Source organism: Theobroma umbraticum, unplaced genomic scaffold (genome assembly GCF_002168275.2).
Source record: "Theobroma umbraticum cultivar Fairchild unplaced genomic scaffold, ASM216827v3 scaffold_204.0, whole genome shotgun sequence".
NCBI lineage: Eukaryota > Viridiplantae > Streptophyta > Magnoliopsida > Malvales > Malvaceae > Theobroma > Theobroma umbraticum.
In genome coordinates this window covers 1,445,098-1,472,112 of record NW_018397267.1, presented here as the reverse complement: position 1 = coordinate 1,472,112, position 27,015 = coordinate 1,445,098, and the positions used below count along the sequence as shown (strand labels likewise).

At 38.8% G+C, this 27,015-nt stretch overlaps 5 protein-coding genes and 1 pseudogene across 9 annotated transcripts in view; all 6 read left to right on the top strand.

The window, feature by feature from the left end:
- Positions 1-3,389, top strand: part of LOC110424312 (G-type lectin S-receptor-like serine/threonine-protein kinase At1g61370) — a 3,716-nt gene extending 327 nt beyond the window's left edge. The window contains exons 1-8 of the mRNA XM_089784880.1: positions 1-970; positions 1,086-1,196; positions 1,387-1,556; positions 1,651-1,861; positions 2,294-2,531; positions 2,784-2,938; positions 2,991-3,034; positions 3,074-3,389. The exon at positions 1-970 is cut by the window's left edge and continues 327 nt beyond it. Coding sequence (XP_089641006.1) covers positions 1-970; positions 1,086-1,196; positions 1,387-1,556; positions 1,651-1,861; positions 2,294-2,531; positions 2,784-2,938; positions 2,991-3,034; positions 3,074-3,256 — 2,082 coding nt within the window. The 3' untranslated portion in view covers positions 3,257-3,389. The remainder of the gene's footprint in view (positions 971-1,085; positions 1,197-1,386; positions 1,557-1,650; positions 1,862-2,293; positions 2,532-2,783; positions 2,939-2,990; positions 3,035-3,073) is intronic.
- Positions 3,390-3,508: 119 nt separating this feature from the next.
- Positions 3,509-11,930, top strand: LOC110424082 (receptor-like serine/threonine-protein kinase SD1-8). The gene is made up of 7 exons (XM_021438575.2): positions 3,509-5,940; positions 10,061-10,192; positions 10,277-10,467; positions 10,560-10,770; positions 10,884-11,121; positions 11,210-11,360; positions 11,469-11,930. The coding sequence occupies exons 1-7, from the start codon at positions 4,656-4,658 to the stop codon at positions 11,778-11,780; spliced, it is 2,520 nt and encodes an 839-aa protein (XP_021294250.1). The 5' UTR covers positions 3,509-4,655; the 3' UTR covers positions 11,781-11,930.
- Positions 11,931-12,139: 209 nt separating this feature from the next.
- On the top strand, positions 12,140-16,658 carry LOC110424083 (G-type lectin S-receptor-like serine/threonine-protein kinase SD1-1). Of its 4 annotated transcripts, XM_089784772.1 has the most exons (8): positions 12,143-12,768; positions 12,865-13,750; positions 14,605-14,736; positions 15,004-15,161; positions 15,321-15,531; positions 15,650-15,887; positions 15,967-16,117; positions 16,225-16,658. In XM_089784772.1, exons 1-8 carry the CDS (start codon positions 12,490-12,492, stop codon positions 16,522-16,524), a joined length of 2,355 nt encoding a protein of 784 aa, XP_089640898.1. In that variant the 5' UTR covers positions 12,143-12,489; the 3' UTR covers positions 16,525-16,658. The 4 variants fall into 4 exon arrangements, with proteins under 4 accessions (XP_089640899.1, XP_089640898.1, XP_021294251.2 ...); XM_089784773.1 differs by having other exon boundaries at positions 12,140-13,750; positions 16,209-16,388; XM_021438576.2 differs by having other exon boundaries at positions 12,144-13,750.
- Positions 16,659-17,205: 547 nt separating this feature from the next.
- LOC110424085 (G-type lectin S-receptor-like serine/threonine-protein kinase At4g27290) lies at positions 17,206-22,327 on the top strand. The gene is made up of 7 exons (XM_021438579.2): positions 17,206-18,586; positions 19,173-19,307; positions 20,052-20,212; positions 20,313-20,523; positions 20,650-20,884; positions 20,955-21,105; positions 21,220-22,327. The coding sequence occupies exons 1-7, from the start codon at positions 17,320-17,322 to the stop codon at positions 21,523-21,525; spliced, it is 2,466 nt and encodes an 821-aa protein (XP_021294254.1). The 5' UTR covers positions 17,206-17,319; the 3' UTR covers positions 21,526-22,327.
- Positions 22,029-27,015, top strand: part of LOC110424310 (G-type lectin S-receptor-like serine/threonine-protein kinase At4g27290) — a 5,638-nt pseudogene continuing 651 nt past the window's right edge. The window contains exons 1-7 of the transcript XR_016351740.1: positions 22,029-22,168; positions 23,233-24,411; positions 24,857-24,979; positions 25,133-25,612; positions 25,691-25,893; positions 26,042-26,192; positions 26,301-26,452. The product of XR_016351740.1 is annotated as a G-type lectin S-receptor-like serine/threonine-protein kinase At4g27290 (transcript). The remainder of the gene's footprint in view (positions 22,169-23,232; positions 24,412-24,856; positions 24,980-25,132; positions 25,613-25,690; positions 25,894-26,041; positions 26,193-26,300; positions 26,453-27,015) is intronic.
- Positions 25,396-26,456, top strand: LOC149526669 (G-type lectin S-receptor-like serine/threonine-protein kinase SD1-1). The gene is made up of 4 exons (XM_089784879.1): positions 25,396-25,612; positions 25,699-25,936; positions 26,042-26,192; positions 26,301-26,456. The coding sequence occupies exons 1-4, from the start codon at positions 25,396-25,398 to the stop codon at positions 26,454-26,456; spliced, it is 762 nt and encodes a 253-aa protein (XP_089641005.1).

The following is a 27,015-nucleotide window of genomic DNA, read 5'->3' as shown; positions in this document are numbered from 1 at the left end:
AACCAAGACACTCTTTGGTCAACCACTGTTTCTGTCCCGTCAAATAGTTCAGTAGCAGTGCTTTCAGATAATGGAAACTTTGAACTTATAGATGGTATATCAGGAGCGTATTTATGGCAGAGCTTTGAGCATCCTTCTGATTCTTTCTTGCTTGGGGCATGTATAGCGTATAACGTCAAAACTGGAGAGAGACGTTCCTTGACATCCTGGAAAAGTGACAGTGATCCATCTCCTGGAAATTTTATTGTTGGACTTCTACCTGGGTCAACAATACAAGCTTTCGTTTGGAAAGACACGTTACCCTATTGGAGAAGTGGGCAATGGGATAAAACGAAGTTTATTGGTATACCAGAAATGGATTCATCATCTTCAAGTATATTTGACCTCAGAGAAGATCTTCAACAAGGAACTGTGTATTTATATACTAATACATACAACCAGTCTGTTGCTTTAAACATGGCTATTTCTTCAGTGGGAACTCTACAGTTGGTGCACTGGGAAAGAGGCCAGGGCTGGATTGTTGATTGGGAAGCACCGAAAAATCCGTGCGATGTCTATGGAGTCTGCGGATCATTTGGGGTTTGCAGCCCGTCTGAATCTCCCATTTGCAGTTGCTTAAGAGGATTTACACCAAAGTCAGATGAAGAATGGAGCAAAGGAAACTGGACAGGGGGTTGCATGAGACGAACCAATTTATCTTGCGAGGCAAACACAAGTTCCAAACCCACAAACACCGGAAAAACAGATAGATTTTGGACGATGGATAGGATGAAACTTCCAGATCTTTCCGAGTATTTGGAAGTCGACAACGACCTATGCCAAGAATGGTGCTTGAATAACTGTTCCTGCACAGGTTATGCAATTGTATATGGAATTGGGTGTCTGGTCTGGACTGGAGACATTATAGACATGCAAAAGTTCACCTTCGGTGGGCAAGAATTCTTCTTACGGCTTGCGCATTCGGAATTTGGTGAAGATAGTGTAGCCCTTAAGCTGAATTTTAAGAATGGATATGATTTTTTCCTTTTCTTCTCACACTTCACAACTGTCGTCTTAATTGTTTTTCTTTCCTTTTAAAATTTCAGCTGATGAGAGACTAAGAGAGAAGCTCATTATCAGCCTCACAGCCATTTCTTGCATCATCATCTTGGGCATCTTAGTATATGGCATACGCCGTAAAAGATTTATCAAAATAGGTAAACCCTCTCTGTCTCTATCTTCGTATATGAGTTTCTGAAATCTTATCGCCATGTAGGTTCAGTATTTCTTTTTCTTTCCAAGATCCCTTAATTTGATGGCTTGGATGAGTTCTTTATTTGAGTTTTGTTCTTAAATCTCAACAATCACGTAAACGAAAGAGAATTTTCAAACACTTTGACTTGGCAGGGAATGAAACCTCAAGCGAAATCTTAACCGGAAATACATTGAGAAGCCATTTAGAACTAGAAGATCCATCAGAATTACCTATGTTTGACCTGAATAGCATATTAGTCGCCACTGATAACTTCAGCATAGCAAATAAACTGGGGCAAGGAGGATTTGGCCCAGTTTATAAGGTGAGTAATCACACAAACTTGAAAGAAGTGCTTTATTGTTATAGACAGCTGCAACCATGCATATATACATTGATAAATTTGTGAATTTCGTCAGGGCAAGCTGCATGATGGGAAGTATGTGGCAGTCAAGAGACTCTCTAGTAGCTCAGGCCAGGGCATCGAAGAGTTCAAGAATGAAGTTATGTTGATCTCCAAACTCCAACACAGAAATCTGGTCAGGCTATTCGGTTACTGCATTGAGAAAGAAGAAAGGATGCTCATTTATGAGTTTATGGCCAACAAAAGCTTGGATACGTTTTTATTTGGTTGGTTCCACCAAGCACTTTTTATCTTCTCCCATCCCTTTCTAGATCGGGTGCTCTCAAGTCTCAACTTGTCTGTCTTATTCCTTAATGCTTTAATATGCTGCCATGCTGGAACATGTAGGATTAAGAAAAGGTTCCATGAGGTGGCACTTTCATAGTCTAGATTGGACTCATCTGAGCCACTAACCAAGTATTTGAGTTTCAATAATAGCCCCTGAATCTTAAAATTTGATGCAATGATCAAGTAGCTGCCTAGCTGGAACAAATTCAGAATGCTTTTGCCTAGTATTGAAATATGGTTGTCATTTTCAGTAATTAACTAATCAGCACTCTAATCTTTGGTGACTGAATTTTTCTCTGTTGATCTTTTTGATCTGAGGCTGGGAAGATAACTGATGCATAGAAATCATATATCTCTGGTGCATTGATTAGATCCAACAAAGAGAGCAGACCTTCATTGGCCAAAGCGTTTCAACATCATTCAAGGTGTTGCTCGGGGGCTCCTTTACCTCCACCGTGATTCTTGTTTAAGGGTTATACACCGGGACTTGAAGGTCAGCAACATCCTGTTGGATGACAAAATGAACCCAAAAATTTCAGATTTTGGATTGGCACGGATATTTCAAGGAACACAATTGTTAGCTAATACCCATAGAGTCGTTGGAACTCTGTAAGCAATTTTTCCTTTTTTATCTAATTACAACATATTCAACTGTTGCCTGCCACGAATCATCATTACTGTATGCTTATCTTTCTAGAGTCTAGACTAAACTTGTTATTTTCAGTATAAGCATATTTCATCATGCTTAATTTCCTGGTTTCATCTATCCAGCATTGACAGATTTTGCTTATTTATAGTGATCAACTATTCAAGTTTAAGCATTATTTATTTGCTTATTTGGTCTATCCAAACATATTCCAGTGGCTATATGTCTCCTGAGTATGCATTGAGTGGGATATTTTCTGAGAAATTGGATGTTTTTAGCTTCGGAGTTCTCCTGTTAGAGATTGTCAATGGCAGGAAGATTACAGCCTCCTACTGTCATGACAGGCACATAAGCCTTATTGGCTATGTAAGTGCAAAACTTTTCAATGCCTGGTGCTTTTATGTGTTATTTGGCATTCGAAGTATATATAGACAACGCTGCTTCGGACTCCTTTTCATCATCAGAAGTAACGAGGTGCATTCATATTGCTCTACTTTGCGTTCAGGATCATGCTGAAAATAGGCCGAACATGTCAGCAGTTGTTTCCATGTTAAGCAGCGAAGCCGAGCTTCCACGGCCAAAACAACCTACATTTACATTTCAGACTGGATTCTACTCTGAAAAATCCGACTCCAACCATTTTTTGTCCGCGTGTGAGCTTACAGAGTCCGTGCTCGAAGGGCGATAACCACTCTGGAGCAAGCATTAGCATCGTCGTAGTTTCTTTGTGGGCTAAAATACTCAACCCAAAGCCCCACCCCTCTTGTTCAGTTCCAATTGCTTGTAAATCATTTGAATCTGCTAAAAAGTTTGTACTCTTTTTGTCCTGAGTATTAACAAGGAGTTCAGAAAAGTTTTAGCATGTATTTATTTTTCATCTGAGGTCAATCTAGCAGTTTCTACATTCATCAATTTAGCAGGTTTTCATCAGGAGAACTGATCAAGCCCGGCTATCTGTCATCTTCAGTCACTGATTGACTTTGAGTAAATTATACTAGAATGCATGAACTCTTGTGTACTAAGTACTAACAAGTAGCAATAAGCAAATCAAGCCAGTCTTATTATCCAAGTAGCTCAAAATGAAATGGAATTACCTGGAAAAGAGCTAACTGTTGACTCTGTCTACAAACAACTTTTTATAGGAATACCAACTAGTGTGATTACAATCATAGTTAATTAAATAAAGAAATTAAATGAGGTTTTAAATAATGTGAAAAGCCCATCAACCTCCCCTTTCTAATTGGCTAAAGAAAATATCTCACCTGCACCAAGAAGTTTTAGTTTTTGCAAAGTTCCACATCAAGAACAACAAACAAAAGATTTGGATTCTAAATTAAATAACAAGAAAGCAAAACTAGGATTAACAAAGACCCCAAAAGATTGTCTACTTATGTTTGGTAATTTGACTAAACTTGTCTTAGCAAAATTTATATAAAAAGCACACAAGCTTGTCCTGTCCAATGAATGTAAAGCAAAGGAGAGGACAATTTTCACGGGCGGCTTTGATCATGACGAATATTTTTAGATGACTTGGATTTTTCTTTTTATTTTTGACTAAATTGACAATAATTAGAAATAAACAGCAAAATCCAAGTAGAATACCTACCGTCCAAGACTCAAAAAGCACTCTCATCAGTTTGGTGGGAGGGTCCAGCTCTGTCCAAGAAGTGTCCCTTTCCGAGGGCCATATCGAAGCCCAGCATCATTCCCCGTGTGAAAACGTTCGTTTTCTTTGTGAAATGTGAAATGCCCATTCCCAACAGCGAATACCAGCGAACGGGGAGAGCCGTAGAGCACATTCGTGTTCATAAATATAAAAAGATGGTTAGGTGATCTTCCCGTTTTCAGTCTTTGACCTAGTGAAAGGCATGTACGAGCCCAAACCAGGCGTATTATTTTTTCTAAGGTTACTGTTACTATAACTTTTGGGATGGCAAATTCTAAGAAGAAACGAATAAACCGAGGAGAAAAAAGGTAGCAAAGAGTCAAGCATCCTCTCCTATCAAACTATACCAAATGTCTTCAAAGTGAACAAACCAGCTACACCAGTTTGAGAGAGGAGCTCCTAGAGCCAGAGTGAGTGAAGAATGGGAACTATAAGAAATCACCATCTTTGTAGCTTCTTCTTGTTCTTCGCTTTCCTGGCTATCTTCCCAACAATTTCCTTCTCCATTGACACCTTAACTGCTACTCAGTCTATTATAAATAACCAAACTCTCGTCTCCCCAGGTGATGTTTTCGAGTTTGGGTTCTTCACCCTGGAAATTCCAGGTGAATGGTACGTGGGGATATGGTACAAGAACATTCCTGACAGAACATACGTGTGGATTGCCAACAGAGACAAGCCACTTGCAAACTCGTCAGGTATTTTCAAGCTGGAGGATCGAAACCTCGTTCTTCTTGACCAGGGACAGAATCTTGTATGGTCATCAAACATAACAAAGGGTGACAACCCTGTTGCACAGTTGTTAGACTCTGGAAATTTGGTTCTAAGAGAAGCAAACATTAACGATGAGACCAACCATTACCTCTGGCAGAGCTTTGATTACCCTACAGATACTTTATTACCAGATATGAAGCTCGGATGGGATCTAAACGCAGGGTTTAACAGATTCTTAACAGGTTGGAGAACTAGAGGAGACCCTTCATCTGGGGATTTCTCATTCAAGCTAGATTATCATGGATTTCCAGAAATATTCTTGTGGAACAAGCAAAAGATAGAATACAGAAGCGGTCCATGGAACGGTCTAAGGTTTAGCGGTGTTCCGGAAATGAAACCTCTTGATTATATCAGCTTCAACTTTGTCACCAACCAAGATGAGGTATACTATTCATTTTCTATAACAAACAAGAACTTGTTTTCCAGGTTGATAGTTACTCCAACTGGGACTCTTGAAAGATTAACGTGGATCCCTGATACTGAACAATGGAATCCATTTTGGTACGCACCAAAAGACCAGTGTGACAATTACCGGGAGTGTGGTCAATATGGTATATGTGACAGCAACGCATCTCCAGTTTGCAAATGCCCAAAAGGGTTCAGTCCCAAGAATCAGCAAGCATGGAATTTGAGGGATGGGTCTGGTGGGTGTATTCGGAAGACAGATCTTGATTGCACCAAGGACAAGTTCTTGCACCTGCCTAATATGAAGCTGCCAGAAAGTACTTCTTCATTCGTGGACAAAAATAAGACCCTAAAGGATTGTGCAGCTTTGTGCTCCACGAATTGTTCTTGCACTGCTTATTCTAACTCCGACATTCGAAATGGAGGCACAGGTTGTGTTATTTGGATTGGTGACCTGATTGATATGAGGCAATATACAGATGGTGGTGGTCAAGATCTCTATGTTAGATTGGCAGCTTCTGATCTAGGTACGTTTCAAATTTCTCTTTCTTTAATAATCTTCACTCGGAATTGTTTTTCATAACTAATTATGCATAATCTGACTCGGTTGAATCGAGTCAACTAGAACAGGGAATCCCCTGTTTTGGAGTTTGAGGGCTTGAGGTTCACATTAGTTGAACCAAGCTTGGAAACATTATCTCAACCCCAAAAACAAAAACAGGTATGGAAACATTGAATGGCACAAATGTTCGGTGTGAAGCTTATCTAACCCCACAATGCTAGAAGTACAATCTCTAGAAATACGGCAAGCTTTTGAAAATTTTCTCATCCTTTTGGTAAAATTTCGAACCACAATTCACAGGTGACTGAACTTTTTTTGAGCCACGTGTGTCAGATCACTGTTAGAACATGCGGGATCCCAGGCACGCTTTTGAATATCTTCGATTCTTTCATGAATCAACGGTTGATAAGGCTGTCTGTCATAGGATAGAGTCCGAGGGTCGGATTGAAGCTAGCTGAACCACTCCCATGATAGGTTCCGTGACATAAGCGCTTAATGAAAGATGTTATTGTTTTCAATGTCCCCACTCTCCCACCTAAAACCCTTTAGAAGACAATAAAAGAGATAAACAGTGTGGTCCCGATCTTTTTCACACAGTGTGCCGACGTTTTTGACTTGGTGTGGGTTGTTAGAACACTGAAAAACTTAAAATTGGCTTCAAGGCGGTATCAATACCACTATCTTTAAGGTTTATTCGCCCCCACTTAAGTGTGCAAAAGAGTTACCGGCGTATAAACCTCGAAGATACAATGAAGCCCAATGATTAATGGCGTTTTGCACTAACGAAATCAATTCACTGAGAACTCACCGGAGTATAACAAGATTATCAAACTTCTATAATACTTTTCTGCAGGAAAATAGTATAGAAGAAAACTTGGAAAATGTTTGAAAAGAAGATTGAGAGATATATTGTTTTTTCTTCTTTTCAATGGATAATGAGGGTCATCTTTTATAGGCATAGATGCCTGTTCTCAACAGACACTATTTGTGTCTGTTACAAAGAGTTGCTTCTGTTGATCTTTTCCCAACAGACGTGACTCTTTATAGTGTCTATTGATTTAATTTTCAACAGACACAACCCTTCTTTTCGATATGAAATCATATTTATTTGAAAATATCCAACAATCCCCCACCATTTTCAAATTAATCCAAATTTTTCGATAATCTTGGAAATCAATTGCATAAATGAAGGTGTCTTCCGATTGAACCTTTACTTAGTGAAAACATATTAAAGTTAACCGAAATTGCATGGTAGACTCTGCTTTGAACCAGCTATTTCATTTGGTTAACCGAACACATTTCACACAATGATTTCAACACCAATGAATGCACAGTATCCGGCGACGCTTTTATGGCCATGCGTCCATATCCTCTTTTCATGAGTACTGTTAGAGCCAAGCTCTTGAACTCCTAGAAGCGGCCACACTTCATACTCACATAGGTAGATCCCATGAATGCCCCCGTAACTAAAGCATTCTAACAAATTATGTTATGGGTCTATTAAGATATATAACTCATCCTTTCCTTATCATTACGGGTCCCTAGCACTTCACTTAGGATGGAATATAACATATTATAGTGCTAGCAGCCACATACAAATGATGTACTTTGTCTCATTGAACTCAAGACTTGACGTTATATCAAGCGTTGAGTTGAGTTTCCACCATGGGTGACTTTCAATTTATGAGCTTGAGTCCCATCCCTTTTGAGGTCTTATTTACAAGATCTCTAGCAAGATTTTTTGTTAAAGGATCCGCCAAATTTTCACTAGACCTCACAAAAGTTATAGTGATCACTCGGAGAGAAATTCTTGAACAAATTCTTGTCATTACACACATGTTTGGTTGCTCCTGAATCAATCCACCAATCATCATTTTCTTCAACCATATTGATTTCTGAAATCATGGCTACAAAGTTTTCAGAAGCAACACCATTTGAAGAAGTAATTTTCTTCTTCAATAATCGACATTCCCTTTTGAAATGTCCTGGTTTTCCGCAATGGAAGCATGTGTTTTTGTTTTGTTGGATATTTTCAAATAAATATGATTTCATATCGAAAAGAAGGGTTGTGTCTGTTGAAAATTAAATCAATAGACACTATAAAGAGTCACGTCTGTTGGGAAAAGATCAATAGAAGCAACTCTTTGTAACAGACACAAATAGTGTCTGTTGAGAACAGGCATCTATGCCTATAAAAGATGACCCTCATTATCCATTGAAAAGAAGAAAAAACAACAATATCTCTCAATCTTCTTTCTCAAACATTTTCCAAGTTTTCTTCTATACTATTTTCCTGCAGAAAGTATTATAGAAGTTTGATAATCTTGTTATACTCCGGTGAGTGCTCAGTGGATTGATTTCGTCAGTGCAAAACGCCATCAATCATTGGGCTTCATTGTATCTTCGAGGTTTATACGCCGGTAACTCTTTTGCACACTTAAGTGGGGGCGAATAAAACCTTAAGGATAGTGGCATTGATACACGCCTTGAAGCCAATTTCTAAGTTTTTCAGTTTGGTGTTCTAACAATCTTAAGGTTTATCTCCGTTTCCAAACAATGTGCTGCTGCAAGCGGAACACTAAGAGAATTGGCTTCTGACTTTGTAAAATTAGATCTAACAATTACCTCGGAGCCAATGGTTAGAGCCCAGACTTTTTGGTACTTTCTCAATTTCCCGTCCTGAAGTTAAATCTAAGCAAATTACAGTGTTAATGGTACTGTACAATTTCAATATTTCAGGCAGGCCAATAATTCTGTGGGTCCAGTTGGGGAGGTGGTTCCTTCTCTGTCTTTTTCTTTTTGATAAAGGTATTAAAACGAAAAGGATGGGAGCTCCATATCGTTTTCAGGTTCTTTCCTTTCTTTACCTAATACAACACCTTTTCATGCCACTCTCTTAAAAGAAAGAGCTAAAGCGTTACCAAATCTTAGTATACCGGTTTAAACGCCATTAACTTGCTCTTATTCAGAGCATAATGCCATAAAGCTTTGTTTTAGCGTTTGGTATCAATAATAATGAACAAATAAACTATGACTAGTCGAATATGAGTGACTTCTGTGATTGTAATCGTTTATGAATTGTGTGTTGCATGTAACCGGGTAAAAAAGTTCTTTGGAAAAGAAAAGTTCCAGGCTTTTTAAGGTCTAGGTCTAGGACCTAATCGCCCACACTCTTTCCCTTAACCCCACTTGGGGTAGAATCTGCTGAAAATTCAGGCCTAAATTAGGTTCCATATAGGAGAGTTAATAAGCCCTTGGCCCCATAATCCACCGAAAAGGGTGGAATGTTTAGGCCCAAATCTCATTAATTTAAGAAAGATAATTAAAGGTACTGGTCTAAGAACCTATCCTTGTCGAATTCAAGTTGTATACAGCCGACTGACTTAATTGGGCAAAGGCTGTGAGAATACATGAGAGAAGGTCCACGTGAGTAATGGCAGAAATCTATGTTTGCTTCTGTTATTAAAGTTTCAACTAATAAATATGATGGCGTCCTGAAAGGATTCTCATTTGGATGGATGGAATTGGACCCCGAACTGAAATTACGTTGCAACTAAAAAGTAGTGAAACTTTATGGTCTGGAGTGACTGCATTAGAAGGGGTAGACTTAGGCAAAACAGCATTGGCGGTATGCTTTGGTGAAGCCACGGTAATTACTGGTTCTGTGGTCGCTGTCTCATTCATGGCTTTGCATAATTCATTGTTTGTGCTGTGTGGAAGATGACCTATTAGAGTAATGACTGGAGGCAGAGAGCCAAGCTGGTTCGTCACACTGGGAACCCTGGTGCAGGTACCCCGGTTTCTGTTGCTGCGATTCTCATTTTATAATACGTGTGCTTTCAATATTTATGAGTTCACATCTAATGTGAACTTATCGTTTATGTTTTGATCATTGACATGCTGGGAAAACTCCAAACCACAGTCTTAGCTCAAGTATATAGGAATGGGAATATAATAACTTCCCAGAAAACAAGAAATGGAAACCATTTCAGTAATTTGTGGAAGTGACAGAGGGTAGGCCTTCGGACTATAAGCCTCCTTTTTCCTGCCTACAAATTCTTAATATAATGGCTAAATTATTTCAGGAGATGGTGGGAACACTACTGCTCTAATCATTGGCACTACGGTGGGTGCTGGTGCTTTGCTTTTAGGGCTGATAGCCTATGTGGTATGGAAGAGGAAGGCAGTGCAAAACAAAGGAAAAATAGGAAAGAAAGGTAACTTGAGTTTGGATGACCGAGTAAACATAGATCTCCCTACATTCTTTTAGGTCTTAAAATTTTATGTTTTTGGTTCTACAGGTCCTCATGAAAGAAGCCAAGATTTTCTATTGAATGAGGTGGTTATCTCAAGTAAGAAGGAGTACTCCGCTGAAAGGCAACCTGATGAACTAGAATTACCGTTGTTTGATTTTGATACCATAGCAACAGCTACAGATAACTTTTCTGATGAAAATAAACTTGGACAAGGTGGTTTTGGCTGCGTATACATGGTAAATTCAATGATACAAAAACATACTACTGCATGCAAATAGCCACAGATGCTCTTAAAATCTAACCCTGCAAAAATGAATGCTCATGCCAGGGTAGGTTGGTTGAGGGTCAAGAAATAGCAGTAAAAAGGCTCTCAAAGAACTCTGGGCAAGGGACTGAAGAATTCAAGAATGAGGTTAGATTGATTGCAAGGCTTCAGCATAGGAATCTTGTACGACTTCTTGGTTGCTGCATTGAGATGGATGAGAAGATGCTAGTCTATGAGTACATGGAACACAGGAGCCTGGATTCCGTTTTATTCAGTTAGTCCCTCTAACAACTTAATGAACTCAACAGGGTTCTCTTTAATTAAGAAATTTGATTAAGGTAACAATTTTACATTCATGGCATTTATAGTAGTTGGAAACCTTTTCAGATAAAGCAAGAAGCTACTTATTAAATTGGCAAAGGCGCTTCAACATTATTTGCGGTATTGCTCGAGGACTTCTATATCTTCACCAGGATTCCAGATTTAGGATCATCCATAGAGATCTCAAAGCAAGCAACATTTTGCTTGATGGAGAAATGAATCCGAAAATTTCAGATTTTGGCATGGCTAGAATTTTCGGTGGTGATCAAACAGAGGCAAATACGAAGAGAGTAGTTGGAACCTAGTAAGTATTACAAACTTGATTTCTCTACTAGCTCGAAACTGTAAAATTAAAAGTAATTCCTCATCCTAATTTACCTTCTGATACACAGTGGCTATATGTCACCTGAATATGCAATGGATGGTCTCTTCTCAGCCAAATCAGATGTTTTTAGCTTTGGTGTTCTGGTGTTGGAGGTTGTAAGTGGCAAGAAGAACAGAGGATTTTATCAGTCAAACAGTGAACTCAACCTTCTTGGCCATGTAAGCACAGTACCACATTCATATTTCTGCTGATGCTCATACTCTTAATAGTAGCGAGAGCTTTTCATGTCACTCAATCAACACTGAATATGATTCCCATTATTGCAGGCTTGGAGATTGTGGAAAGAAGGGAAGGGAATGGACTTAATAGATTCAGCAGTAGGTGACACCTATAATGCACAAGAAGTACTTAGGTGTATACAGGTTGGCCTTTTGTGTGTGCAAGAGCGTGCAGAAGACAGGCCAACTATGTCGACTGTGGTTTTGATGTTGAATAGTGAAACAGCAACAATGCCCCAGCCTAAAACCCCTGGCTTTTGCCTAGGAAGAAGTACTCTTGAAACTGATTCATCTACCAGTAAGCAAGATGAATCATGCACAGTGAACCAAGTCACAGTTACAATGCTAGATGCTAGGTAATGGAAGGTCCTGCCTCATCTAGGGTGTTTGTGTGTCTCAAAAAAAGTTCCCCTTGTACACTCTGTTGGATTTTCATGACAGCCTTAGCTGTAATTTTTGTGGCAGTTTTGGGTATTGATGAAACTTTGGTGGTGTTAAACTTGTAAATACAATATATTCTTTTTAGTTTCATATTTTCAAGTCAACAAAAATGTGAGTCCTGGTTTGTTTTATTTGGCCATTGTCCCTTGTGGGGACTGTTGTCACCTCAAGGTTTGAAAATTTGACAGAAATACTAATAAACTAATAAGAACAAAAGTAAGAAGTTGACAACAAGCAATGTCAAAGGGGCTGGTGGAACACTTTGACATCAATGTTCGTAGAGCAGGAAATGTGTGCTTTCATTTCTGCAAACCATAGCACATCAAAATAAGAAAGATTTTTTATTTGACAACCATTGCCCTTTGTGGATACTGTTTTTGGCATTTGAATTGTTCGACACAAATTATCGTTCAGTAGATGGCTGCTGAACGACAAATCATTCCATCAGAAATCACCGTATCTGAACTTCCAGCAAAGTTTTCAATATAAAAATGATACGAAGTAGAATTTGGTTGAATTTTCACTATTAAAGCTAAGTTGATCAACCGATCTTCTCTGATTGATGAAACGACCCAAGAACCAGTAGTCCACAACAAGAATTTCGTCTTCTGCCTCGATTTCCTACAACATGAAAGATAAGCGGTTTTCTTTCATTCTCGCATCCTGCTATGTTTTCCTTTCTTTCATCGCAACAACAGCAACACTGACAACAGATATCTTAGCCGCAAATAGCACCCTGAATGATGGACAGACCTTGGTCTCCCCCGGCCGACGCTTTGAACTTGGGTTTTTCAGTCCAGGCAACTCCAGTCACAGGTACCTAGGCATATGGTACAAGAGCATACCCCTCACCGTTGTCTGGGTTGCTAACAGGAATAGCCCCATCACTAGTACCGCGGGATCTCTGGTGTTTAGCCCTCACGGTTCACTCTCTCTGCTTAATGATACAGTTTTTGTTTGGTCTGTTAATGTCACTAGGGTCTTGAGCAACCCTATCTTGCAGCTTCTAGACAATGGCAACCTTGTGTTGACTGACAGCAGCGGTGCTTATATATGGCAAAGTTTTGATCACATAACTGATAATTTATTGCCTGGAATGAAACTCGGATGGAATCTCAAGACAGGTTTGAACCGTTATATGACATCGTGGATTGACACAGATGACCCAGCAGCCGGGGAATTCACGGTCAGCGTGGAACAACCCGAGACTCCACAGTTTGTTGTCAGGAAGGGAACCCAGAAACAGAACAGGTGGGGTCCATGGGATGGGGTCAGGTTCAGTGGTGGCCGAAGGCTAAAGCCTAATCCTGTTTATATACCAATGTTTAATTCAAGCCCTGAAGAGATTTACTACTCGTTCGAAGTTATAGAAAGTTCACTTTTGTCAAGGTTTGTGGTGACACCGCTAGGTTTAATTCAGCATCTCACATGGAACAACCATAGCAATGAGTGGGTAGTGATAGTATCTCCACAACGAGATGCTTGTGACGGATACGAGTTATGTGGATCTCATGGGAATTGCTATAGTAGTGATCCTTATTGTAGGTGTTTGAGAGGTTTTAAGCCCAAGTCACCACAGGATTGGCGGTTGATAGATTGGTCAAAAGGGTGTGTCAGGAATCGGGATTTAAATTGCAGTAATGCTGATGGCTTTGTTAAGTACGAACGAATGAAGTTGCCTGATAATGCACATCTAGCAGCAAATAGGAGTCTGAGCCTTGAGGAATGTGAAGCAGAGTGTCAGAAGAATTGTTCTTGCATGGCTTACACCAGGATAGATATTCATGGAAATGGGAGGGAGTGCATACTGTGGTTTGGTGATTTGGTTGACTTGAGGAAATATCCTGAGGGAGAGGACCTCTATATTCGAATGGCAAGGGCAGAATTAGGTATGTATTTCAATGTTTTCCAATCCAATATTTGGTATGCGTTGCATGTTATTGGCTGGTTTAACACGTAAGAAACCCTGCGAAAGAACCTCTGTAATTTACGTTTTCCAATGAATAGATATAGCTCTTTGAATATTGAAATCAACCATTCAACAGGATTTCACTGGTATATTTTACCCATATTGTCCATCTTGAGGTTAAATTCGAAAATGTATGGATTGAGTGATTAGGATAAAGAAAATAAGCACATGATTAGGCTACTCAGAAGGAGAGTAAGTTTAATAACTGCTTGACAGTTGACACCCACCCATAAATTTCAGTTCTGCACTTATTTTTAAACTCAATCCTAGAAAATTGATAGTTTTTTCAACTACTTTGTTTCCCTGGAAATGAAGGGTCTAAAATTTGATACCCTTTTGGGCCTGTGAGTCATAGAAGACTCCTGAATCTGATCATACCACACTTAGACAGAAGATTCATGTAAGCTAGTATAAGCCTAGCTTCTAAATGTCAATGGCTTTAGCAGAAAACCTTTAAAATACAGAACAAAATGTTTGTTTTGTTATTTATCTTATCACTCTGATAGAGTTTTACTAGTATTAGACTTTTGTTTAGGGATTTATTCAAAATTCTGCTTGTTTTTGAGATTATCCGTGTTGAGATGCTGCCAAGTGCTTCTTGAGCAGCTGCTCCTTTTGTAATTGTTCAGAACAGGCTCTTCTTATGATAGCTTCCATACCAACAGGAGTCTCCAAATCTCAACGTTGAAGACTCCTCACGGCATTTCAGCTTATCATTAATAAAAACTTATCTTTCAAAAAAAAATGTTTATTTTGTCAATTTTTTGGTGCCAGAATCAATTTCTGATGCTAAGAGGAAAGAGAAAGTGAAGATAGCTTTAGTCATCACCACGTTATCAGTTTTTGTTATGCTTCTTTTTGGAGTTGCAGGCTGGTGCAATTTTCAAGTGAGGGGAAAGATGAGAGGTAAGACCTCATTGGCACTATAACTATCTACTCTGTACTTAATTCAATTGAGGTTATGGACCCCCTTCTTTTTTAAAGATCCCAGTTGATGTTTAAGGTGTGATCTTGATTACCATTTTCATTTCTGGTACTCAATCACCTCTGTTAGGCATTGCCATAATAGACAATAGCAGGCTAGGAGCTTTTGATTAACACTATAGGTTTAAATATGAAATCTATTTCTCTGATTAATCCCATCTCTTTTGCTAATTAATTGCTTTGTAACAGCTAGAAATGGGAACAATATGTTCTGGGATGCTAAAGAACTATATCAGAAGGAAGACCTGGAACTACCACTTTTTGATCTTAGTACTGTTTCGGCAGCCACTAGTAAATTCTCTTTTGAGCAAAAGATTGGAGAGGGTGGATTTGGTCCAGTGTACAAGGTGATTATCATTAATCATGTTATAGTAATCAAGGAAGACATGGTTACTATAAGATAACAAAACACCATCAAAAGAAAAAACAAAGGAAAAAGAAAACCCTGAATTAGGATTTATTTTGTATGTGAGGAGATTTCTGATGCTTGGTGTGGTATTGTACAGGGTGTTTTGCCTACTGGAAAGGAAATTGCTGTGAAGAGGCTCTCAAAGAATTCTGGACAAGGCCTCCGAGAGTTCAAGAATGAAGTTATTCTGATTTCTAAACTACAACACCGTAACCTTGTTAAGCTTTTGGGATGTTGTATTCAAGGAGAAGAAAGAATGTTAATCTATGAGTATTTGCCAAACAAAAGCCTGGACTACTGCCTATTTGGTCTGGACTCTGGTCATCTAGCCGTTTATGATTAGCATATGATAATCTGATTGTTTCTTTCTATTGATTGACATGATGTTCTTAGGGCTTAACAATTTTAACCATTTGACATGTCCAGATAAAACAAGGAGAAACTTTTTAACTTGGAAGAAGCGCCTTGAAATTGTCATGGGCATTGCCAGGGGACTTCTCTACCTACATCAGGACTCTAGACTAAGAATTATACACAGGGATCTCAAAGCAAGCAACATCTTATTAGATGACCAGATGCATCCCAAAATTTCAGATTTTGGCATAGCAAAAATTTTTGGAGGAGAAAGGACACAAGAAAGAACCAGAAGAGTAATTGGAACATAGTATGTTCGCAAGTGCTAGGTGTATGTTTAAATTCGTATCTACTAGTAGGAATTCTGAAACTTTTTTCTTGTTATGCAGTGGTTATATGTCTCCAGAATATGCAATGAGTGGGCGCTTTTCAGTGAAATCAGATGTATTTAGCTATGGGGTTTTGGTCTTAGAGATAGTAAGTGGCAAAAAAAACTGGGGATTTCGTCACCCTGACCATGATTTAAACCTTCTGGGACATGTAAGTGTATCATTAAGTCTAAAGACTACAACAATTTGTTCTGGCTTAATACAACTTTTAACTTCTATGTTTCATTCTGATAAACTTACAGACTAAAATTGTTTCAGGCATGGAAACTATGGAATGAAGGGGATCCACTGGAACTAATGGATGAATTCATGGAGGACACATTTTGTGCGAATGAGGTGGTGAGATGCATCCAAGTCGGTCTTCTATGTGTGCAGCAACGGACAGAAGACAGGCCTACTATGTTGTCTGTGCTATCAATGTTAAGCAATGAGAGTACAACGTTACCCAAACCAAAAGAACCTGGATATTGTGCTGAGAGTTTGCGCAAAGATACATCAAGTGGTAAAAATTTGTGCACAGCCCATGAATTAACTGTCACTGCTTTATCTGGAAGATAGCCTGCTTCAGTATTAATGGAATATATAAGCATTCATTTTTGTCCCAATCATATGTACCTGTACTGATTATCCATTACGATTTTCAAGGTTTACTGAAAGTTACAATTCTTGGTTTCTTCACTTTAGTTTTTGTTAGTCTCTACAACCATGTGAACTTAGTTTTTATCGTTATAACAATCAAACTTAGACAACTCAAAACTTTTTCCAACATTTCGTGCCCATGGCAATTTACTGTCACGGTCAGTGGTTAAGTTCCGTAGAGAGACCGCTGTCTTAGGGTCGCCGCAAGGTTGAAACGTTTACATATTGTGTGGTACAAAATAATATACAACTACGAAAAATCGCCATTCAAACAAGAACCTGATACAATAAGCGAGAATTAAGAACGTTCACATCGCATTCACTGTATTTCTCGGAGAATCATTGGGACAAGTCCATGATGATTACTACCCAATCATGTTTGGAGAAGTTTCGTGCTTTATCAGGCATGACGTTTTTTCTATAACTTAGTTTGAAAAGGGGACAAATCATTGACCTATTCACCGGTTAAGGCATACTTTTAAGGGAGGGAGGTGATTGACCACGTGGTAATACTTATATTTTTGAATAGCAAGTACCAGCAAGTTGTCCTGATAAAACATATTCAAATGCTCCGAAAGACCGAGAGGTCCAAAACTGAGAAGTTAGAAGTTGGTTGTTGGACTCTGACTTTTTCAAGTTTAATTATGGAAAAGCAAAACAAAGTGCTAGGAACACAGCTTTCATGTTTCCTTCATCTCCCCGTAGTCCAACACAATGAAGTTTTCTTTCTCTCTCATAATCTGCTACGTTTTCGCTTCTTTAGCCTCCCAAATCCGCTCTGCAACAGCGGCAGATACCTTAGCAGCGAACAACACCCTGAAAGATGGCCAGACCTTGGTCTCCTCTGGGCAAAGGTTTGAATTTGGGTTCTTTTCTCTTGGCAGCTCTAGTCACAGATACCTGGGAATATGGTACAAGAACATTAATCCTCTCACTGTGGTGTGGGTTGCCAACAGGGACGACCCCATAACTAGCTCCTCAGGATCACTGGTGTTTAACCCTCAGGGTTCACTTTCTCTTTCCAACGGTACAGTTTTTATCTGGTTTGTTAATGTCACCAGGGCCTTGAGCAATCCTGTCTTACAGCTTTTAGACAATGGCAACCTTGTGCTAACTGGCGATGGTGGGGATTATTTATGGCAAAGTTTTGATTATATAACTGATACGTTGTTGCCTGGCATGAAACTTGGTTGGAACCTTAAGACAGGTTTGAAACGAAATATGACATCATGGCTTTCCCCTGATGACCCAGCAACGGGGGATTTCACATTCAGCCTGGACCCACCTGAGGCACCAGAATTGGTTCTCAGGAAGGGGGACCAGAAAGAGTACCGATGGGGACCATGGGATCGGGTCAGGTTCAGTGGCAGCAATGAGCTCAGGCCTAATCCTGTTTACACTCCGGAGTTCAATTCAAGCCGTGAAGAGATATACTACACGTTTAAAGTTGATGACAGTTCAATTCTGTCAAGGTTTGTAGTGACATCGCAAGGGTTGCTTCAGTATCTCACATGGACGAACCATAGCAATGAGTGGGCACTTATGGTGACCTTGCAAAGAGACAGTTGCGACAGGTACGAGTCATGTGGGCCTTATGGAAACTGCTATGCTGATGATCCTAATTGTAGGTGTTTGAGGGGTTTTACACCCAAGTCTCCAGAAAATTGGAGACTGATCGATTGGTCAGATGGATGTGTGAGGAAAAGGGGTTTGGATTGTCAGAACGGAGATGGCTTTGTCATGTACGACAGAATGAAATTACCTGATAATTCTCACTTAGTGACAAATAGAAATTTTAGTTTGAGCTCTGAGGAATGCAAGGCAGAGTGTTTAAAGAATTGTTCTTGTATGGCTTACACCAGGATAGATATTCATGGAAATGGGGGAGATTGTGTTATGTGGTTTGGTGATTTGGTTGACATGAAACACTTTCCGAATGGTGGGAGCAACCTCTACATTCGAATGGCACAAGCAGAATTAGGTACGCACTGCCAGCTAATTGGTACAAAAAATACACATACATACTCAAATGAACCTTTATATGGTAATAATTTACACTTTGCAGTGTTTGATTTCTCTAGGAAGTTAAGCCATATTTTTTACTTTTATGGTATTCCCAGAATTATAATTCACTGATCACTGGTTAAGTAATTTGCATTTGGTAGCCAAGTTAGTAAAGAGTCTGTATAATAATTGCTTCATAGCTGCCCTTTGCATGCCATTTCTTCACTTCAAGTGTGGTGGTAAATTAAAACTGGAAGATTGATGGGTAGCGTTAGATTCTCTAGAGCAGGTCATGTTCAATGGATAATAGACCAAACTTTTCTCCAGATGTGAACCAGATCTCCGTTGGCCATCTTTCTTATGTAGGAGTGCTCTCTGGCTTGTGACATATGCTTGGATGAAAAATTCTTCATTGTAAGCTTGTAAGGCAATATAAACTTAGTTTTTGGACGTTACTACATTAACAATGTTAGCAGCAAAAATAGTCCCTTGACCTCAAGCCAGTAAAGGTGTATGAATATAGAACAGAGTAATTTATTTTTGGAACATTGTTCGGTGGCCAGAGTCAATTGCTGAGGCTAAGAGGAAGAAACGAGTGAAGGTAGCTGCTTTAATCACCATGTCAATAGTTTTAGGCATGCTTCTGGGGTTCCTTGTGTGGCGCATTTACCTATCAAGAAAGGCAAAGATCAGAAGAGGTAAGAACCCTAATTTACCTGATTGATCACTGATCTTTTTGCTAATGCTTTTGTTTTTTAATCTAAACCAAAATCCACATGATCTTTGAGGTCTATGATGATTGAAAACTATAAAATGAACTAACATTTGCAATTAACTAATTATGCACTCTTCATTTCCCATCTGCAAAGCATCTTGTTTGTAGCCACTGCCATTTTTAAGCAGTAGCAAGCAAAAATTGTGTGTTGACAGAATTGATAGTAGTGGAATCCATTACAGTGAACATAAGCAGACTATATATGGCTGCCCTGGATTTTATAAACGAATTAAGAATAAACTATTTAGCTGTTAAGTTTTAGTGGATTGGCAACAAGCCACTTGTGGAGAGTGTGGAGGAGCTCCAGTCCTTTCACATTGATAAAGTTCTCTTCCTGATAATTCTCAGCAGTTCAAACTAAATGAGCTTATCTGATAATTAAGTGGCACATTGTTTCTGATAAGAAGGGGTGCAAAAGTAATAGTCAATTGGTTTATACTTGTTATTCATCCAAAAAATTTATTTGAGAAAGTCTAAGGTGACCGAATGTAAGGAACTGAATCATTTTTATGACAATTTGAGCTAACTATTTATTTCCTGTAGATTTTATTATATTGGAAGAGTTTTACTTTAGTAATTGATCACATCAAGTAGCACTTCGGTTACACTTACACAAAAGCACAAGAGGCATGTCTTTCCTTTAATTAGCTGCTTGATTCCCCTGTAGCAGCAGGAAGTGAAAACAATTCATACAGAGATACCAATGATGAAACTCAGGAGGAAGACCTAGAACTACCTCTTTTTGGGCTAGATGTTGTTTCAGCAGCCACTAATAAATTCTCATTTGAGAAAAAGATTGGAGAGGGTGGATTTGGTCCGGTGTACAAGGTCGTTCTCATTGCTTATGTTACTGCTTTTTGTGATTAAATCAACTATGACAACAAGATAGCAAAAAGATTGTATATCTGATGCTGGATATTTTCTGTAGGGCGTCTTACCCACTGGACAAGAAGTTGCAGTGAAGAGACTTTCTCAGAACTCTGGACAAGGCCTTCGAGAATTTAAGAATGAAGTGATTCTGATTTCTAAACTTCAACATCGTAATCTTGTTAAGCTTCTGGGGTGCTGCATCCAGGGAGAAGAAAGGATGCTAATCTATGAGTATCAGCCCAACAAAAGCCTGGACCAGTTCCTATTTGGTTTGTTCATCTGATGATTGAATTCTGACTGTTTCAGTCATTTGCATAATTCTCAATTTACGTCATAGATTTATCAATTACAAGACAAACAATGCTTAACAACTGTTACTGTCAACATTTTGGCAGATAAAACAAGAAGAAAATTTTTGATATGGAAGAAGCGCTTCGACATTGTTATTGGGATTGCACGTGGACTTTTGTACCTGCATCAAGACTCCAGGCTGAGAATTATACATAGAGATCTTAAAGCAAGTAATATTTTACTGGATGGCGAGATGAATCCTAAAATTTCAGATTTTGGCATAGCAAGGATTTTTGGAGAACAAACACAAGAAATGACCAAAAGAGTAATTGGAACATAGTAAGTACTCTAATTATATGTTGAAGTTCATTTCTAATGTTAAAGATACTAAAATTCTTATCTTTGGCAGTGGTTATATGTCTCCAGAGTATGCAATGGGTGGGCATTTTTCAGTGAAATCAGATGTGTTTAGTTATGGTGTTTTGGTTTTAGAGATAGTAAGCGGCAAAAAGAATTGGGGATTTTATCACCCTGACCATGATCTAAACCTGCTTGGACATGTAAGGATAAAAATAAAAACTTTACCCAATTTCTCTTCTTGCTTAATAATATGATTTTTCTAATGAAATGGGATGTCAACATGACATTTTACACACTTGTTTGAATCCTTTTAGACATGGAAACTATGGAACGAAGGGAATCCACTTGATCTAATGGATGAATTGATGGAGGGAACAATTTCTGAGAATGAAGTGGTAAGATGCATCCAGGTGGGTCTTCTGTGTGTACAGCAGCGGATGGAAGATAGGCCAACAATGTCATCAGTGTTGTTGATGTTGAGCAATGAAAGCATAATGGTACCCCAGCCAAAAGAACCTGGCTTCTGTACAGAAATTTCTTCAGGCGGAGATACTTCGTCGAGTGTAAATAATCTACATACAGCCAATGATCTGACTGTCACAGACATAGGTGGACGATAGGCCTAGTTCAGTAATTATACAAATTCAGTTTACTTTCACATAGCAAAGAGCAGAGTTAAATTCGAAGGGGCCTTGTTTTTCAAGATTCAATCATGAAACAAAATAGCACACAACCAGCACAAGGTTGCCAGGTAGAGTCTAGCATACATTTGCTAAGTTGTGACCCTGTGAGGCACCGTAAGTCTTGCGTTACCACGTTTATCTGATATCGTGCAAGCTAGGCTGCCTCTGAACTCCTGATTATGCAAAAGATGGACTCGTCTCAACAGAAATATGATGTCTTTAGATTTGCCGTGCTTGCACTGGAGTTAATTATCAGGAAGAAGAATAAAGCGTTCTTATGATCCAGACGATGATCTTAATCTCTAAGGGCATGCTAGTTTACAACAAATGCTTCCTGTTGAGTTTCCTCCATTTTTTTGTGTAAGATGTGGAAATTGTGGATTGAAGCTAGGGGCTTGGAGCAAACAGATATTTTGATCGAGAACTCAACTACCCTCTCAGAGGGGTTAGGATGCATCCAAGTTGGCCTAGTGTGTACAAGCACGTCTTGAAGACAGGCCTGCAATTTTATCTGCTTTGCCAAAGCTGGACAGTGAAAATCTCATGGTGCTTCAACCAAGACAACCTGGCTATTACAGAGGTAGGTTTCATCCACTGGGAAAAAAGTTTTATCATTTTCTTTTAATTACTTCTGGTTTTAAGAGGGAGTTACATATCCACTAAACAGTGCTGCTCCAAATATTTCAACTGATTAACAATTCCTTTCACTCCTTAATTGCAATTTGCAATAAAAATTCGTATTTTGTGAATATCGTATGGCTTATCTGCAATGGAAGATTTCTTGGATAATATTAAGCAGCAAATAATATATGTAGATGGACTGCCCATGAAACATCAAAGAGGGTACTAGAGGAAGGGTACTAAAATAAATAAAGAATTGTTGAGCACATCAACCGTGAAGATGATACACTCGAAAACAATTCATAGAACCACATGACCAAAAATTAACTTATAAATTGAACTGTTTGAAGCAAAAGATGTCTACATTTCTGATGTCCTGAAAAGCGTCTGCACTTGGTCTCTATATTAACGTTGCCAAAGGAGACCGCTGCTGGTTTATGACGGCAAAAGTAGTAATCGAGAATTTGGCTTTTCTGGCATTCTCCTTGTTTTTTATTTGGAAAAAATGAGGAAATTTTGTTTGTTTTTGGTTCTTCTGACAATCACCTTTGCAATTGAACATAAATCTGCCTTGAGTCCATGGTGTTTTAGCGTGGCTATTGCCGAGAAAAATGAAAGCCAAGAAAGTCCAGAGAGCTGGATCAATATGTTCCTGTAGAGCTCATATTCTTCTACCATACATTTTATGTATGATAAGGAACAATAACGCTTTGAACCATAAGAGAAGGCTGCAAATGTAAATCCTGAAAGCAACTGTTCAAGTTGGAAACAGTTGCATTCTAGGACAAATTTTCCCTTCTGGGGTTTTGATCACAGAGATTTCATCTCTTTTTCTTTTAAAAGAAATTAAGTACAGATTTTACTTCTACTTCTAGGAAAGTTTTTAGCTTATCAACTTGTTAAATTTGCTCTTTCGTGTCTCTGGAGATAGTTCCATAACTGTCAACTGATATTACATATCTATGGTGATCCTCTTTTCCATTTTCTTCTATCTCACATTTCACACCGTCAAATTGTCCACAGCAGTTGACACCCTATCTCCAAATCAAAATCTCAGAGACAACGGTGAAGGTCTTGTTTCCGCTGGACAAAGTTGTGTTAGGATTCTTCAGTCACTGGAATTCCAACAACCATTACGTTGGAATATGGTTTGAAGATGTTCCACAACAAACAGTTATTAGGGTTGCCAACAGAGACGATCAACTGATTCATCAGGCACCCTCACTATAACCTCCACGGGAAACATGTTCATCCCTAAAAACGAATCAACTGTTCCCATTTGGTCTTCAAATTCATCGACAACTTCAAACAATTCTGTTTTGAAGCTCTTAGACACAGGAAATCTTGTTGTTAAGGATGCTGATAGTGACAGGTACGTTTGGCAGAGTTTTGATCATCCGTGTGACACGTTGATTCCAGGCATGAAGCTTGGATTGAACCTAAGAACCAATCAAAACTGGCTCTTTTCATCATCGAGGAGTCTACAAGATCCATCAACTGGAGATTATACATACTAGTTACAAGCCATTGGTCTTCCACAACTGGCTCTTCGCAGTGGATCAAGTATAAGTTTCCGAAGTGGTCCGTTGGATGGTGTCCAATTTAGCAGTTTTAAACTCCAAGAAAACACTGTTTCAAGCCCATCTTTGCGTCCAATTCGACCTTCGTCTACTATTTATTCGAAAACAAACACAACAGTATTTCAAGGCTCGTATTAAACCAATCATGCTTGCTTCAACACCTCACGTGGAACAAAAGGCGTGGAGAGTGGGTTGTTGTGTACAATTTGCAGAGAGATGAATGTGATGCTTATGCGAAGTGTGGTCGTAATGGCATATGTAATGTGAACAAGGAACTTTACTGCCGCTGCCCCAGTGGGTTCACTCCAAAAAGACCGGAAGATTGGAATGGTTTTGAGGTCTGGGGGACGCAGTCGGAGGATAGAATTGAACTGCAGCATGGCTGAGGGATTTAGGAAGATTTCCAGGTTGAAGTTGCCAGACGATCCGCACTATTTTCTCCAAGGGGCATCTATGAATCGAATGGAATGTGAAGTTGCTGGCTTAAGGAACTGTTCCTGTGCGGCTTATGCTCGAACTGATGCGAATAAGTGTGTCAAGTGGTTTGGGAGCTTGCTTGATATGAGAAAGTATAGCAACGGTGGGCAAGATTTATACAATAGGGTGGCTGCACTGGAACTTGGTAAGAGCTTCTATAACTAAGACGATTTTGACTCTGACAGTGCAAGAACCCAGTTATTTCAGTTGCATATTTTTCTTTATTCAAAAGGGTTAATAGAAGCACAATCTGAGCCCATCATTGAAAACATCATTACAGTTAAGCAATAGTGCACACTTTGCATGAAAGGCCCAAATAAGTAAAGCTTCTTTGCTTGTCAACTTAATGGCATCTTCTATTATTTACATTTTCTTAAAAGATAATATGAGAAGGTAATAGTACTTAGGCACCAGGGTCTGCCTTCCATTAAGACACTGATCAACATCAGTGGGTAGCTGGGTTGCTGCCATAATTTATAGCAGCAAGGTAGAAACCTTTATTGTTTTTTCTCAATATCCTCTTATACTTTCTTTCCTTTAAGTCGGTTCTTATGTCTTACTTATTTCCATCCGCTTGTTGATGCTGACAGAATCAGAAAAAAAAGTCAGACATAAGATGGTGATTGTTATAGTCATCGTATTTTGTTGGGTACTCCTGCTGGTTTTAATTAGCTGTTACCATACTTGGAAGAGAGGCCATAAAAGGAGACAAGGTAATTTTAAGCTCTCCTGCAAATATTTCTCCACTCTTAGAGTTCTCTTATTTTAATTTGTAAATAATTATCCTCCTTTATTTGCCATCAATTAAGGGGTATGTATGCACTTGATTTTCTGTATTTGTTGCTGATTATTTGCCAAATTGTTAGTGCAAATTGTGCATAATCCAAATCAAGGTTATGACCCTGGTGCTGGGGAGGAAGAACTAGACCTGCCCTCAATTGATATGGTTACTGTCGCAACTGCAACCAACGACTACTCATTCACAAATAAAATTGGAGCAGGTGGATTTGTTCATGTTTACGATGTAGCGATTCTACAACAAAATTAAAATTTAAGTTGAAAAGATTGAATACCAAGCAAGTCATAGGAAGCTGCATTGGTTTCCTGGTTTATATGCTAACACCAAATTATGATCAAGTACAGCCCAACAGGACAACAAATAGCTGTGAAAAGGCTCTCAAAAGACTCACAGCAAGGCCTCCAAGAGTTCAAGAATGAGGTCATCTTGATTGCAAAACTTCAGCTCCGGAATCTTGTGAAGCTTTTGGTATGTTGCATTCATGGAGAGGAGAAGATGCTGACCTATGAGTACATGCACAACAGAAGTTTGGACTTCTATCTATACAGTTAGTTCTTATCAAGAAAACTTTATAATTTCTAATTGCTGAATCTACTGCTTTATAATATTTTTGAACACCATAAAGTGATACAGATCAAGAAAGTGAAGTACCAGCTGACTGGCGGAAACGCTTTGATATCATAGTCGGGATTGCAAGAGGACTTCTTTATCTTCATCGAGATTCACAGTTAAGAATCATTCATAGGGATCGCAAAGCCTGCAACATTCTCCTAGATAGAGATATGAATCCCAAAATATCAGATTTTGGCTTGGCAAGAATATTTGGAGGTGATCAAACTGAAGCAAATACGACTAGGGTTGTTGGTACTTAGTCTGTGCAACAATTCTCTCTTTACCTTCTTCTCTACTGATACCAGCGCATACGCATGCATGCATTGTATTACATTCACTGATTTATTTTACATATCATCTGCAGTGGCTATATGTCTCCTGAATATGCAATAGGAGGACTTTTTTCAGTGAAATCTGATGTCTTTAGTTTTGGGGTATTGGTCTTAGAGATAATAAGTGGGAAAAGGAACAGAGGATTTTACCATTCCAACTATGACATGAACCTTCTAGGACATGTGAGTTTGATATCTTTCATTTCTGTGCAGACCAATTTAATTGTTTTTTGCTTATTTTTTGTTTCAAACTTTTACTTAGATTCTAAGATAAGGTTAGAACTGTTTTAGGCATGGAAATTATGGAATGAAGACAAAGCCCTGCAGCTGGTAGATGCTCTGATGGAGAAATCAGTTACAACATCAGAAGTAATAAGATGCATTAATATGGGTCTTCTATGCGTGCAAGAACATCCAGATGATAGGCTAGGACTACAAATGAGGTAACCTTTACAATGCTACAGGTTAGATAGAAGAGTTAATCTCTCTGTGTGTATTTTTCTATGTTTTTGTAGCAAGCCATATGTAAAACTGTATAATTCTCTCTTTGAAAATTTAGTGTAAAATTGTATTAAAAAATTGCTTTATTTTGTCTTTGTAACTTTCAGTTTGATATGTGAACATATTGTGTCAGCTACATATTTTAATGTGATGCTTGTTTAGAAAGGAAAAACAGGGGATATTCAGGGGAGCATGGAGACAGCTTGATGTCTCCCTGTTCTTTCCCTGAGTATCCCCTGTTCGAATTCGCAGAAATCACTTGAATACAAATATATTTTCTGTTGCATATGACTTTATGCTTTAGTAATTGCATTAAGAAACATGACAATGCCCTATTCTATTTCCAATTTCCCCATGCTTGTGAAGATTGATTCCTGGGCTAGCCAAAAATACCTTGTATTGCATGGACAGTGCAAGAAGCCCTTCAATAAACACAAACGTGGGCGGCAGCGAATGTTACCAGCAAATTCTTAAGGAAAATAGCCCTACAGAAACCTGAAGTTAA

Bases quoted from the DNA above. Each gene is read 5' to 3' on its own strand.
- LOC110424083 (XM_021438576.2), top strand. From the start codon at position 12,490: ATGAAAGATAAGCGGTTTTCTTTCATTCTCGCATCCTGCTATGTTTTC. The intron at 15,532-15,649 runs GTCTGGACTCTG...TGACATGTCCAG, and splicing joins CCTGGACTACTGCCTATTTG to ATAAAACAAGGAGAAACTTT. The intron at 15,888-15,966 runs GTATGTTCGCAA...CTTGTTATGCAG, and splicing joins AGAAGAGTAATTGGAACATA to TGGTTATATGTCTCCAGAAT.
- LOC110424085 (XM_021438579.2), top strand. From the start codon at position 17,320: ATGAAGTTTTCTTTCTCTCTCATAATCTGCTACGTTTTCGCTTCTTTA. The intron at 20,885-20,954 runs GTAAGTACTCTA...TATCTTTGGCAG, and splicing joins AAAAGAGTAATTGGAACATA to TGGTTATATGTCTCCAGAGT. The intron at 21,106-21,219 runs GTAAGGATAAAA...GAATCCTTTTAG, and splicing joins ATCTAAACCTGCTTGGACAT to ACATGGAAACTATGGAACGA.
- LOC149526669 (XM_089784879.1), top strand. From the start codon at position 25,396: ATGATCAAGTACAGCCCAACAGGACAACAAATAGCTGTGAAAAGGCTC. The intron at 25,937-26,041 runs GTCTGTGCAACA...TATCATCTGCAG, and splicing joins ACTAGGGTTGTTGGTACTTA to TGGCTATATGTCTCCTGAAT. The intron at 26,193-26,300 runs GTGAGTTTGATA...GAACTGTTTTAG, and splicing joins ACATGAACCTTCTAGGACAT to GCATGGAAATTATGGAATGA.
- LOC110424082 (XM_021438575.2), top strand. From the start codon at position 4,656: ATGGGAACTATAAGAAATCACCATCTTTGTAGCTTCTTCTTGTTCTTC. The intron at 5,941-10,060 runs GTACGTTTCAAA...AAATTATTTCAG, and splicing joins ATTGGCAGCTTCTGATCTAG to GAGATGGTGGGAACACTACT. The intron at 10,771-10,883 runs GTTAGTCCCTCT...AAACCTTTTCAG, and splicing joins CCTGGATTCCGTTTTATTCA to ATAAAGCAAGAAGCTACTTA.